Source organism: Pleurodeles waltl, chromosome 2_2 (genome assembly GCF_031143425.1).
Source record: "Pleurodeles waltl isolate 20211129_DDA chromosome 2_2, aPleWal1.hap1.20221129, whole genome shotgun sequence".
Taxonomy (NCBI): Eukaryota; Metazoa; Chordata; class Amphibia; order Caudata; family Salamandridae; genus Pleurodeles; species Pleurodeles waltl.
Genome location: NC_090439.1, coordinates 811,074,888 through 811,090,036, shown reverse-complemented (window position 1 = coordinate 811,090,036; position 15,149 = coordinate 811,074,888). Strand labels below are relative to the sequence as shown.

Here is a 15,149-nt window from a genome sequence, read left to right as displayed (position 1 = left end):
AACTTGTGTCTTTTGTGGGGACCCTGGGGCTGGTCACAAATCAAGCTAAGACGTCCCTTACAGTATGTTAGCCTACAAATTGTAAGATGCAGAGAATCTGTTTGTATGGTCAGACGGTTGCCCAGACTGAGGACTTTTCATATCTGGGCGCTGTTATGGATGCTACGGGAAATTGGGGCTCCTGTTTAGCCAAAGTGAGGCAGAAATTTCGAGGGACGTTGAGTTTTATTTTTAACCAGGCTAAGCGTATCGGGAGAAAAAGTGGTTGCGCCCCTTTGGGAAATTTATAAGAGAAAATGTCTCCTGTCTGTTACTTATGGTGCAGGGATCTGGGGCTATTCCAACATAAGCTCACTTCAGGTGAAACAAAAAAGGGTGTTTAGGTGACTTCTGGATGTCCCTCCTTCAAGCTCCACTTATATTTTTCATCAGGAGCTAGGGATGGATTTCACCAAAGACATCATTAAACTTGACCCATTGACTTTGTGGTGCTCCATCTTGGCGAATCCTCGTGCCTCGCTAAATAGAGAGATCATCCTCAATTGCCTTAAGTTTGAGAAAGGCATGAATATCCTGTGGCCTGATTATATTAATCCAGTACTTACAAAGTTGGGTAGGCAGGCACTTTTCACTAATCCCTTGTCAATTTGTAAAGCAGATATACTCTGGATAAAATCTGCATTTAAGGAAAGGTTGACAAGCCCTTAGAGAGGATATAGAACTTAAAAATAATGTCCAAAAAAGAGTATGTGGAGAGTCAAACTTCCCCATTTTTGGAACCATATCTGGAGTTGATTGATGGATCCTGTGACAGGTTATTACTCACCAGGTTCAATTTAGGCTTTGTAAGATGGCATCTTGATATTCCTCTTGGCCAATTTGAGTCCTCAAAAGTCCTGATATGCCCCTGTGATGAGTCTTCACCGCAAAGTTTGCTGCATTTTGTTCTTTTCTGTAAGTTCTAAAATGACCTTAGCAAGAGGTTTTTAATCCTCATTCTACAGAAGCAGGGGCTTATATCTTCGAGATTAGCCCTAATGTATTTGCAAAAGCTTGATTCCCCATCTAACTGTGTCAGTATATGTTCTTTCCTCAAATGTGCAATTGCCAGAAAAATCATTTAATGTTTTAATTGATAGATTAACCTACTACAAGTTTTATACTGAATTTTTAATTGCATCTTTGGAAAAATGTTCTGCACTTCGCATGATTCAACTGGTCATGCATTGTAATAAATAGTTTGACACTTTTTAACTGTGCTTTTTAATTCTATGCATGTTTTTGTAACTACGGAGAATGTTTTGTTGTTTATTTTAGCTCTTTTTAATGTGTACTTTTATGGTCACTTCTGTGTCCGAAATAAAACTTCGGATGATGATGATTAGACTCAATATAATGTCAAATTCCTAAACTGAACACAGCATTACATTTTTCAAGGTATCGTACACCTACAGCTTGCAGTTCTCTCCCATGTGCTAATAGTGCACATACTAAAACTCGGGTCCATGGCATCCCTTGAAATGAGATGCCACAACTCAAATGTAACTATACTATGAACAAGGACCTCCAAACAAGGTTACAAAACCTAGATGGAAGAGATGAGGCTATCCACAGCATGTTGTCAGATAAAGAAGGGATAAAGCCAACTAAACAATATACAGTCACTATACACTAAAAGCAAACAGAAATGGAAATTCCATTACAAGATGGCAATGGCTGCGCTTTTAGGTACTGCCAGGGAAGAAATTTACAAAATTTTCCAAAACACTTAAAAAGAATAATATCATGAATCCCCTGTTTAAATATAAATATGGTAAGACCATTACATACATACTGTGTACAAGCTACTTAAAACAAGAGTTAACAAATAAAATATGGTAATCTTCTCCACCCAAGGGTTTTCACAAGTTGGGCAACCACAATATATGCTAGTTTGCAATACACAAATGCAAATATTTTATGTACGATATCATCATAATTTATGCAATTTGTGATTTGATAAATGGGAATATTAATATGCTGTTTATGTTACAATTTGCCAATTCAAACTGATCTATATGGGTAGTTCTAAAGCACTAAAGAAAAACGTTAGAAACAGGATATGGGGCACTAATTACATATTATTTTTTTAATGGTATTCAGAGTAATGTGCACTGCCTGTAACTGGTTGATGCTGCCTATTTTATTTTAAACCACATGCCTGTGTTAAATTACATAGGGTGCTTAATTTCTCCTTAATATTCGGCCTATTAGTGGTATAAATTCTCGTCAGCTATATCGAAATACATTTATTACATAGTATTTCACCATATGTCCAGTTCATTATGCTGTATACACATTACTGCTATAGTACAATCTGAATGATGACGACGCACGGTATTCTAAATAACAGATTTCATTTTCTATACTTACCTCTACCAAACTATTTTTACACCACATTTAATTCCAATAATATCATACTCATGATCTGGTCTTACTATGAATTTCTGTATATATTCTCCCGTGACAGCCAGCTTTTTAATGTACAAACCAGTCACACCCCTGAAAAAATATATTTCATAGGGTTATTTATTCTTTTCATTCTACTATTCTGCATCTCCTATTTGTTTTTTTTTCCTCCCAAAATGGGATGATAATTGAACATTCTAGTTATGGCCCAAAATACAATATGTTTTATATTTACTGGTGTCTTACATAACATGGTGTTTGTTTTAAGCTGACATTTTAGAATCATATTTCCAACACTTATGTCATACATGCTAGTATACCTGCACATGCAATATTACACCTATTGTAGTCGCCCACTTGACATCTTTCGATTAATATGGTGTGTTTTTTTATTTCCAGCATACACAGGTATACCAGAAGCATTTCTTCGCGTGGCTGTTTGCAGCAATTCTAGGACTTAGGTTAAGAAGTACGGTTACAAGTAGGAAACTGAATCCAACACTAAGGGAACATACTGCTTTGTTTAGTTTCCCCCTACTGCCCATGAACATGGCCTCCGCCCTCATGCCCTTTAAGAGTAATATTGTCCTTTATTATTTTGGGTCACATACAATGACCATCCGTTTTGTTAATATGAACCTCCAACCATGCGTATCATTTTTTGAGACATGACAGTTTCCAACTGCTTTGTGCCTTATTTTAGCAACTCATTGATAAAGCTTAGTAATTTATACTGTGAAACATGTGGCAGCCCGTAAACCTACTATTTTGAACTACACTGAGAATCTAGGATCTCACTACTGTTTCTTCCTATTCTGCTTCAAGGAGCCAATTAACATACATGGTTTCTCATAATATACTACTCTTGCTTCGAACGTTACTACATATAAATGTACACACTATAGCAATGTTCTCGCATTTAGCCAACAATTACATTTTGCCTCAAAGGTGAAGTCTGATAAAACTAAAAGATATTGCCTTTTCCCCCTGACTTTGAATATTATGTAATTAACTGTGACCCTACTGTTTCTAGGCTTTAATACTGGTACTTCGCAAGATTGTAAATTCCTCCAATCTTCATGATATGCATTAAGAGATTAAAAAAACAGCTATTGCCAAAATAAATACACTGCTCCATATCTAAGAAGAACTTTACACATCTGGTAACAAATCGCTTTGTTTGACACAGTGGACAAGCAATCTATTGCAGATATGGTGCAACATTTACCCCAGTAGGAGGGACTGTTCAACGATGAACAGAGCTTATTCTGAAACAAAAACAGTCTTACCTCTGTTCGGTGAGCGAGCTGCCACCTTCCATCCGGTGTCTGCCTGTAAAACTCCAAGTAGGGGTCTGACTTTGAGAATAAATCCTGCAAATAATAATGAGAGATTTCAAAATAGCTTACAAGTAACATATATTTTCCCGTTACCATGCGTATGGATTGGTCATTTTCAGGGATGATTCACATAAGAGATGTACATTTACAATTGAGCTACATTTGTTGAAAAACAACTGTGCAGATGGGAGCTCTAACCACATTGTCTCTCTGTTGCAGATACACGCAGAGGCAAAAGGGATCAAGAAGCATTAAGAATAAGTGACTGAATAATGGTTCTACTGAATTCTAAATTATATTAAATGGTTGGTTGATTCAAATGGTAAAAGTGAAATGTTTCACATTGTTAAGAGCAATTAGAGAATATTTATGGATTAGGAATAACATTTACAGTGACGTGGTCTAGGAAATTAGCAGATAGGTTCTAACACCTTTTACCCTTGGAAACTGCTAGAACAAGCTCTAGAAGCACATTTGCATTCATGTATTGAATTCAAGACATCAGCTGGTGGAGCACAGAGGCATTTCTTTACTACCACTCTAGATGAAGTGAGAACGTAAATTTCCAATACATTTGTAATCTTTCACCATTGTATCATATCAGATCAGCTTTTCTGAATTCAGGAAAGGGACCTGTTAATGGCCATAACACATTTGAATCTAAGGCACATGCTCTAAACTTTGGGGTTCCCTGAAAATCCTAACTATATGCAGATACAACAATGAGGCAAACTGTCATGAAATTGCACACAACTCCTTAGGTTTGTAGAATCTCTGCAACTAACTGAGGTTTCATATGTGTGAGCATTATTTTATGGTAACTGCAGAGATGACAAAGGTTCACTATCCTGGCACCTATTATAAAAAAAAGGGACATCGTGTCATGGCCCTGGGCATGTTTCTGAACTCTGCCCACTCGTGAAAATTCAGGTCCAGCAGGTTTCTGGAAATGCTATAATGTGAAGATAATACAGATTGTTGTTTTGGTAGTTAACATGCACACAGAAAGTGCTCTCCAGCATGTTAGGCTGGTGAGGGCAAAGCAGAGCATGGCGAACTGAAAATGCTCAAAGCCTACCTTGAACCACAGGTCAACGTCTGTGGGACTGAAGGATAGGTATATCAAAATGTGCATCCTGCATGTCCAAGTACACTACACAGTTGCTCAAGTCCAGGACAGATAGAATCTGAGCCAGTCTGATCATTATGAATATGCCTTTCTGGATTAAGGCGTTCCAAGGGAAAAGATCTAAGATGGGCCAAGGGCCCCTATCTGTCTTTGGCACAAGGGAAAAGCAAGAACAGCAACCTTCCCAGTTTCTGAGTTCAAACCCTCTGGAAGGTTCTTTTGGAAACAGAATGGACAGGTGCTCCTGAGTTTTGCTCTGATGTGGGGAGGGGGAGATTCAGTGGAGTAGAAAGAAAGGGTAGGGCATGCTGAACGATTTGAAGGACCTATCTGTCGGACGTCATGGATCGCCACCCGGTAGAGTATGTGCTGGATCTTGCCTCCCACACAGTGGCTGTTAGACACTAATGGCAAGCTAAAGCGGCTTAGTGACCGTTGCCACTGAGGAAGAGGACTGGGATGAGTGGTGCTCTTCGTTGCTTGCACACTGCCTGCCAGATCCAAATTACTGGGCTCAAAAGTACTGGGATGATTATAGCAGAGCCTGGGGAGATGGAAGTTGCCTATACCCAGCCCCCTAGAGTAGCCTCAGAATTTCCTAAACTGGGGAGAAAACTATTTGGCAGGGGTCAAACACCCAAGGAGGATACCTTGACCCTACTCACTCTGAAATGTTCCAAGGCAAAAATCATCTTTTCCCCCAAACAAGCGTGAGCCATCTAAAGTGATATCCATGACAGAGGCCTATACGTCTACAGAGAATCCTGTGGTGCGCATACAAAGATGGCGGCAGAGCACAACTGTGCCAAGTGCCCTTCCCAGGCAATCAGTAGTTTTAAGGCCTGCAAGAATGAAGTATTTGGCCACATCTTGACCATTCTGAATGGTATGAGCTACTGAGGACCTATGGTCTTCTGGGACCACTAGCAAGATCTCGCTGGCCAAGCCCCAGAGGGTAAGCAATAAACAAACTGCATTTATTAACCTCATTGTTAGGCTAACTGAAGAGAACATTCAAATTCTGAATTCCTCAATCTTTACTCCCTATCCAGGGGAGTTATAGATAACGAATTTGGGTGCTGGTTGAAAGTTGAGCAACCAGACTCTGGAGTAGAATGTTTAGTGAGGAAGTCAGGGTCGCAAGGTGCCTGGTCCGTCTGGCCACCTGCCTATTCACCAATGGTCATGAACAGGGCTTTAACCAAGTGCCTTTAAATATGTCAATGAGGGTTTCATTGAAAGGGAGCAGGGGCTTTGATGTAGCTGGCCCAGGCTGTAAGAATTATATAAGGACATATGTAAATAGTGTACTGTTGGATGGCTTAAATCTCAGCTGCTTGTCAAAGTACTGCTGGAAATGATTACTCTCTCATAGGCCCTTTGGCGGTCCAAATGGAGAGTTCAACCCGGTATCAGGGGAAGAATCAAGTCCACTGGAGTCTTGTAAGTCCTTGTAAAAATTGTTATCATGCTGAGAGTGTAAACTATTCCCCATACCTAACAACATCCTCTCAGTAATCAGAGCCAAAAAGACAATGAAACCTCCGATGGCACATCCGCCCTAGCAGGGGCTTAGGATAAGAACCAGGCTGTATGATGACTGGCCTTAAGTAACTTCCTAGAGTGACATTGGTCAGGATCATGCAAAGTCAGTTCGGGTCAGACATCGGACCCAGCGCGGATCCTCCTCCAGCGGGGCTGCCCCAACGTCGACCAAAAAAGGACCAACACAGGCTGTGGAACCAGGTGGAAGTCTGTACCAGAGCCTGTATGGAACCTGTACCAGGTTCAAGGGGGTGAGATGGCAGTGAGGACAAATCTACAGGTGGTAACCCAACTGAGGTCCCATGCTGATCTTTAAGACCCAAGGGTATGCCAAAGGGCAGCCAGATGAATGCACAATATCTGCAACATGGCCTCTCATACAGGCTTCGAGGAGCTGCAGTGTCAATGATGGCCCATGAAATTCAGGAGGTACCGGGACCAAATGAGGTATAATCACCACAGCTGGAGATCTGGAGGTAGACAGACTTTGTGAGGCCCTCATGTCTTCTCTTAAATAGAGTGGAGGGATGGGGTTGAGTTCCACTTTTATTTCATGTGTTTACATTTGAACTTGGACTTATGTAAAGGCTTTGAAGTTGACCTCACAGGAGCCCAATCTCTTGACTCAGAACAGGAAGTACGTGCAGCCCACAACTTCTTGTTGTGTTTGGCAACATACAGCTTCACAGTGCCGGATTGCTTTTGTGTGCATGACAGCATGCTTGTCACATGACTGAGTTGTGCCTCCAGTGCAAACACGAGACAGACACCTTGATCTGCCTATGAACAACATTTGATTTCTACAGATGCAGCATGGTTTCAAAACTGTAGTCTTAAGAGTGGGTGACGTTCCCTAGCACATTGGATTTTTCCTTGTTTTAGGAGTTCTCTGAAGGACAACGAAATTGTGAGTGGAGCTCTGAATTCATGGCAGAAGGTGCAGAAAGAAAGGAACTGACATTCTCCCACAGATGCTTCTATGTGACTCCATTCTGTCACTTTCAGGGTGGTACGCAGTCAGCGTGGAGCTGCACCGTACAACCTAGTGGCTCATGTAAGCATCATTATTGGGAGCTTTCCAGATCCAATATGGTGCCTGGTGAGGAATGTGCGGTTAGTAGCATCCATCAGAAAAGCAATACTTGCTTGTTAATTATATATTTTGTTTTCACAGTGCAAGCCATTGCTTACTTATTAGTTCTATTATGCTATTATTATTATAAACTGTTTCTTGTTTGACAGACAAAGGAAACAGAGCTATATTAACACTTATGTTTACAATGAAAGCTGCTTCTATTATGTTGACCAATAGAATTACAGCCTTGTAATACATACAAAATATTTGTGCCTTAGTTCAAATGTATAAAATATTTTCTCTTGGAAACAGATTTTAAATGAACTAGTTAATAGTACTTAGATACTAATCTTAACAATAAAAGCAAGATTTTTACGCAAGGCTCCTGAATAGCCTTTTGTAAAGATAGAGAACACTGAGAAGGACACCATCAACAAAAAGGGGTTAAATATTCAAGAGGCAAAGCTACATCAGGCTGGAAAGTAGAATAGGTTCAGCCCTCAGATGCACAGTGGAGATCACACCACCCATACTGCCTGGCAGTTCCATTAGCAGTCATCCTTGATATATTTGGCAGAAGGAGCCATTTTTATTCTAATTTGAATCTAAGATGGGCTGCTTTTCAGGATGGGACATCCTCACACTCTCCAAAGACCCAGTTTGATGGAAAGCAGGTCTAGGGTTACCACTAACGTTGTCTTTATCACTAGTAATACTGCTCCTCTCATCTCCTGACGGTCCAAAACGGAGGTGTGGCCCTACATTTTGGTTGGCATTTGTGGACCTGGGTAGTGTTGTGTGGTTTTTCATAGTGTTTGTCAGTTATGTATGTGAATACTTTCTCTTTCATGGCTAAATTTTTGTAAATCTTTCCTCAATTTTGTTAATTTTGACTGGGTAAGGAAATCTTTGTTTTGTGGCTGATCTGAATTAAAATCTTCCACTTTTTTCTTATATATTGAAATGTACACAAATGACTTGAGTTTGTTTTAGCTGGTCTGTATCTCAATCAGCAGACGATCTGCCATCTTCTTTGCTGTAGCAATATTCTGTCCCAGTCAGTCCCTTGTGCACTTCCATGCTATGAATGACCAATTTTTCCAGAACTCTTTGCTGTTCAGAAAAGTAGGGGGTTAGTCGTTGACAATCAAACTCTTGGGAGGCGCATTCTTCCTTAGGTATTCCATCATAAATGCCCCATGTAAGGCCATTTTTATTTGTTCCTTTTTTATGTTTATGAGTGATTCCCAGTTGCCCTTGTGGGACAGTGACTATGTAATCTCAGTCTCTGGAAAGAGTGACAGAGTTGTTTAAATCTCTACCACTGCAGAATCGTCAAAGGACAATTAATTTCCTCCTCCCATTATGACCACAATGGGGTTGTTAATCCCACTATGGATTCTAGTATGATTGCAAAAAGGGCTATATCCCCATTTGGGAACTACCCCAACACACTTGTAACTGATTACTATTTGCCCTAGATACATTCCCATAGCACACCTGCTTCACCGAACAACATATCACAGAAACCATGGAAAGTATCCACAGTGGGGAACTAGAAGCTATAGGGCCTCAAGGGTGAGCTGGCCTCCAAACAAAACCTGTACCACACAATAAAGCCACAAAGTGATTTTATCGTTATTTTATAATTTACCACATCATATTAATTTTTATTCTTTCCTAACTGCTCCTAGTGTTCCTCGCTTAACTATCACACAGCCCACAGCAGGTGGGAAACTGAGCAAATAAGGTTCAAGTCAAATGTATGTCAAACGCTCTCAACCAATGAATGTTGGTGTAACTCAGTCTCAGAGTCTCAAAATAGGTCTGATAATAGTGAATTTAGACCTTAAAGGACTACTGGTGGTACCAGTAGAGCCAGGTTAGTGAATTAGTATAATAAAAGCAGGAGCATGATCAGTTTAGCCATTGTTTTCCAGCCCATGACCAATAACAGTACCATGACCATTTTGCCTCTAACAACAGCAAGTACAGACCACAGATTTCCAGCTGTCATGTCAACCAATGACATGTTCACATCCCTAAATATCGAAAGATTCACAGTTTCCAAGAGACGGTGAGGCCAGGTGTCGTGGGTACGTTACCATCCTCCAAAAATCTAATTGGGAACACACATGGCTAAGTTCTACAGGTTCCAAACTGCATCTGTAATCTCAGAGTGGGCATCACACATGAACAGCTGCATGTCTTCTGCATATAATGAGGCTGCATGGAAACAGCATGGACACAAAATGCCCTAACCTCTTCCCTCAGTCCTCAACACACTAGCAAGGAATTCCATCAACTGAGCAAACACGATCCCTCCCACGTCCCCTGGCTTATCTCATAAGAAGCAAAGATTATATTGCCCTTTCAGACCTTTTTCTGTAGGCTTACAGTATAAAAGGGATATTCTCTGGAACACAGTCCCACCAATACAGAGATCTGGAGCTCTGTAAGCAGGTACTTCCAACTAAGCATATTGAAATCTTTTCCTTAGTCAATTACCATAACTGCATGCTGGAAGAGTGCACTTTGCAATTGTTTGTGCGCTTGGAAAAGATGACCGATATACCTGGTTTTACTACATTTAGGAATTAATTCATTTTGGGCAGGATCAACTGTTAGTGGCACAAGGAGGAGTAACACTTTCACCAAGATCGTTTTCATCATTCTATGATCCTTAGTGAACATGGTAGGAGAGGTACAGGAGTATCCATCCATAGTATCTCAAGGGGGCTTAGGGAGGGGAGTTATCAAAGCTTCCATGGTCGTTTTTGGAAGGTATTCTTGTTCTGGAGCAGCCATGTACACTGCAGTCAGTTGTGGCACCACATGGCCAACAAAAGCGAGATTAAAAATTCTGCAGGAAGCCTCTCAAAATCCTTTGTCTTTCCCAATGCCATCTGCTCCAATGTTCCCATAATGTCTAGTATTATCACCAATCTATCCAGCCATGGCTCATGCAATACAAGCCGGGCTTTATCTCAAAAGGGGGAATACTGTGCTGCACATATAAAGCATCCTAACAGTCCTGGAGCACACCAGTGATGTCTTCTGTCTGCACCTTGCCCATTTGAAATGTTCAGTATGGGTGAGCCCATTAACTCAGCCGTGGCCAACCATACCAACAATCTTCTTGGCGTAGCACCTGCTATGTATTCATTGTGATGCAGACACCATAATCTTTCACTGTGGCATGAGGGCCTTTCTTTTGTGGAGTTTAGTGTGTGGGGTCTTACGTCACTTCACGCTCCAGATTCCATACGAGTTTATCCAGTGCATTTAGTTTTTGTTTTAATGTTTTGCATAGAGCCACTACCATTTGTGATGCAATTCTTTCTAATGACTACTCTAATGGCCTCCCATTCCAAGAGTGAATTGGAAACAGTACTTTTATTTTCTTGGAAGATTGTGGTTCTGAAAGTGGAGCCTTCCAAAATGGCAATCTGTAGCCTTTGAGTAAGCAGTGTTATGAGTGGCCTCCCTCATTTTATGCCTAGCAAGGATTGTGATCAGATATTGTCCTACTTATTTTGAGTACATGCCTGAACTCTGCAGCGAGGTTGAAGATAATATGTAATCTAGTTGGAGAGTCTGGCCATGTAGCTGGTAATAAAATGAATTATCTTTAGCCTTAGGGTGCCTCTGACACTAAGAATCCACAAGTCCCCGATTTACCACCCAACTGGTTAACATTCAGGCAATTCCCTCCACTTGGGAGCCCAGCAGTGACAGGAGCGGTCTACGTCTACGATGTAATAAAATCCCCCAACCAAAATCACAAGGTGTGCCCACTGTGAAAACCAATGCAACAGAGAACAATAAAAATATGCGTTATCCATATTAGGTGCAAGTTAATGCTGTTCAGTTTACCCACTGCCACTACAATAAAGATCTTTGTCAGGATAAACATGGTTGGCAGTAAAGGGAACCCCATCCTGGCATAAAATGAAAAACTTGATACAAAACTCTAGTGTCTTAATTTCTTTCAGTTTAGCATCCTTAGTCATCATGAGATCAAATTATAGGAGTCCCTCTTCTCTTGAGATATAAGTGTATCTTAAGTCAATTAATAACTGTGCTCATGCACTGAAAATTCCCTATGAGGAATGTGTATCGATTTCATATAAACATAGGGAAATGCAAAACAATTATGTGATTTGTGCAACACCAAAAGGCCATATAACACCTCCCTCCATCATGCCTCAAGGGACGAAACCTGTCAGTATTATCTCTATAGTTAATGTGGACAACCTAGTGGACAACCTTTGACCCACAAAAAGCAGTACCTAGCACCCCCACTGAAGGACAGAGAAGAAATGGCAATTGGTCCAATAAACTGTCCATAGAACATTACAGCACCCCTAGTTCCTTCCTAGAGAAATTAAGTAAATTTAGAGGATAGGATTGGAAGTGAGACAAGATTGCTCCTTTGCAGCCTCCCCACTGGCCACACCAATTTACGACAGCCAGAGTAAATAATGTATAACGACAACCCAGTACTCACAAGATTAGTGGCCTAGATCAACATTGTGTCACATAGTATTCCTATCGAGATGGGCACTCCAGGAACACAAGTACAGTTCCCTCACATCAACTCATAAAGCAGTTTGTAATGTAATTGTTGGCTGTTCTTCATTTTCTCCCTTCAAGGACTATTAAGGTGCTGGTGTGATCAGTGCAGACGTCTTCTGGGTGCAATGATCAATAAGGAATTCAGCCATCTATCCCCTATAATCATTCTCTCTGTGAAAGCCTGATGTTGGGTGTTTTTTCTTTAGGTTTCAAGAATGGGGATGGCAGTTGTTGTGGCGTTTTGCATGTCACAAAGTCATCGTAGCCCCATACTTCCCCTCACTGCTTGTTTTCTGTCCAGTCCAAGGCTTACCCAGACTCATTGATTAAGGTCCTGGTCTCCATTATAACTTTTAATTTTGCTGGGATACAACATTTGTTTTTTACAGTCAAAAAGGAGGAACAATGATGCTACCTAGATGATCGGCAGTCCAGGATGTTCATTAACCTTTTATCACTATGTAGTATCTGAGTCTTCTTATCTTCTACAGAATCAATTCCTGTTCTCGGCAGGTGAATATTCTTGCCACCATTGGTTTTGAGAAAGAGCCAGATAGTGGTCTCTGTGCAGGCAGTCCAGACCTTACTTAGTGGTGTAAGACATGGATTACCCTTTTGGCACCACAATATGTGATATTCAATGTTCTAAGTATCGTGCCATGGCAGTCTCTTTAGACCCTTTGGTAGGCCCACAACCCACACATAAGAATGTCTAGAGTGGCCTTCAGAGTCCTCCGCCCTATACACCCTATACTTCAAGGATCACAATCATTCAATATCGATACTTGTCTGTTTTAATCTCCTTTTCATTGTCAGTATAAGCCTGTGGTGTCCGATCTTGTTGTCTGCATTTTATGCAGTGTTTGAACATTGGGTGGAGGCTTGGGGGAAGCGGAGAAAGAGAGTGTTGTTCCTGTGCTGTGTTCTGTACCTCAATAAAAGACCTCTTTTTTTGCTGCCTCTCACCTGGCTCACATTGTTCTCCAGTGACCCCAAGTGCTCCACAGCCTCAGACCCTCAGTAGGTTTCCAGTAGGTACTGAAAATACCAAAATGTGGCAGAAATCTAGGTCAGAACCACTCTTTTTTCTGCATGTGCACCAGTTCTCAATTGCACCCTGTGCATTGCTAATTTACTAAAGGATTCTCTTTAGACCAGAGCCACAGCACAAGTGCCCTGAGGGACTGAATGAACAGGAGCAGAGCAGCTCAGGCAGGGCCACCACTTGTACACTATCTTGGGGGTCTTGGTGAAAAAGTGTTTTGTTGTAGGGTGCCTCTGTTAGCTGTATACATACAAGGTGCACAAATTCACTTCTCGGCCACTTCACAGACATTAGGCTCACAGTAGAGGGGCAATGACTGTGCTATTCCTAACACTAGTCTGGCGCAGCTAACGGGGACCTCCAAAATCTGCACAGTACAGCTAGCCACCCCTCCCTCCCAAACTTACCCTGCCACAACTGTCTCTGAACTTAGAATTTATCAGATTCATTAGCAACTGTAGTGATGGCAGCACAATAAGCAATTTGCATGGAAAAATCCAAAGAACTATTTAAAAATCGGCCAAAAATAAATTTAAAAAAATGTAAAATTAACCAGTGAAAATACTCCGGAAAAGGGAATTGCTAAAAAATTAAGTGAGTGAAAATAGTTTTTTTTTTATAGACCAAGGATTAAATTTGACAACTTATTCTGGCATATCTGTAAGTGTCTAAGAACTTTTTTTGGCAGCATTGAGGAGGACTATTAACAGTCCACTCTATAAGTGACAACAAGCCCAAACACTAGTTGCCTTCTAGTGACGGACATCAATGAAAGGTTTATTTTGATTGGTGCAATTATAAGACATCGACCCAGTCTTAGAATGTCATGCTGAAACTGGTGACAGGAGTGGTAAAGGGAGAAAATGCTCAAGTATCTAGTCCTCTTCACCACAGAAGTGAGGCCAGCAGAACTGAATCCATGACTGGATGTTACAGTTGGATAATGAAACATACTAGATTTAATTGGCCAATAACATTCAAGTAAAAGTACTGTGATAGGCTCGATACAGAAAACTAATCACATTCAGGAGTTGTGGTATACCGATATTACATGAATGGGTGATGTAGATGGATCCTATGAGGCTGACACAAACACAAAGGGCCTGATTTAGATCTTGGCGGTATTACCGCCAAGCCACGTTGATGGCAGACCCGAAAAGGCCATTAAGTCAACAGTGGTCCACCCGCTGCATTTAGATGTTACAGTTCTCCAAGCGGATTGACTGGTGAAGGATTGCTGATGGAGGGAGATAGGGACCGGACCCAATGGACTTCGTACACTGGCAGGGGTTCTGGAAGAGAGGTAAGTGGCAAACGCACACTATCCCTTAGCCATATGTGTCCCCCTGAAATACACAACACACCACATTCACACAATAAGCAATTGCCATTTCAACACAACACTGTCAGTACATGATGAAAACACACACTGACATACAACCATGCCACAACATACACACACTATTGACACTGCACCCACATACGAAACAACTACATACTCAGCTACACAAACACACATATCATGACAACGTCCGTCACACAACATTCACCTGAATGTGTCACACAGCAATAAAACATAGGTCTCACGTGCCAGTGACACACATACAGACACAACCACACCACCCACTCCAGCACCCTCCACCTCAAACAGCCACTCCTGATACACACACACACACAACAGATAGCACAAACCTACCTGTACAGGTCCCCCTACAATGTGAACACACAGACACTGTTATCCAGGGTGAGTGTACCATCATTGTGGTGCTAGCATTAAATTTGCAATGAATGATGACACCACAATGACAGTTGTGTATGGGTGCGATATAAGTGTTGTGCCAGTGTGTCCCCAGCCATGTGTGACACTATTGTGAACCCAACATATGCATGTCACAGTTTAAAAACTTACTGTGACTTGTATATGCCTGCACTGATACCAACCTCCCATGCAGTGCCCACCCAACATACCCTGGCAATGCGGTGTCCCTA

General features: G+C 41.3%; 1 protein-coding gene across 2 annotated transcripts in view; it reads right to left on the bottom strand.

Annotated features, from left to right (window-relative positions):
* CPNE3 (copine 3) overlaps positions 1 to 15,149 on the bottom strand; it is a 437,917-nt gene that overhangs the window by 200,214 nt on the left and 222,554 nt on the right. For both annotated transcript variants that reach the window (XM_069220439.1, XM_069220440.1), the window contains exon 6: positions 3,738 to 3,821. In XM_069220439.1, the coding sequence (XP_069076540.1) occupies positions 3,738 to 3,821 (84 nt within the window). The remainder of the gene's footprint in view (positions 1 to 3,737; positions 3,822 to 15,149) is intronic.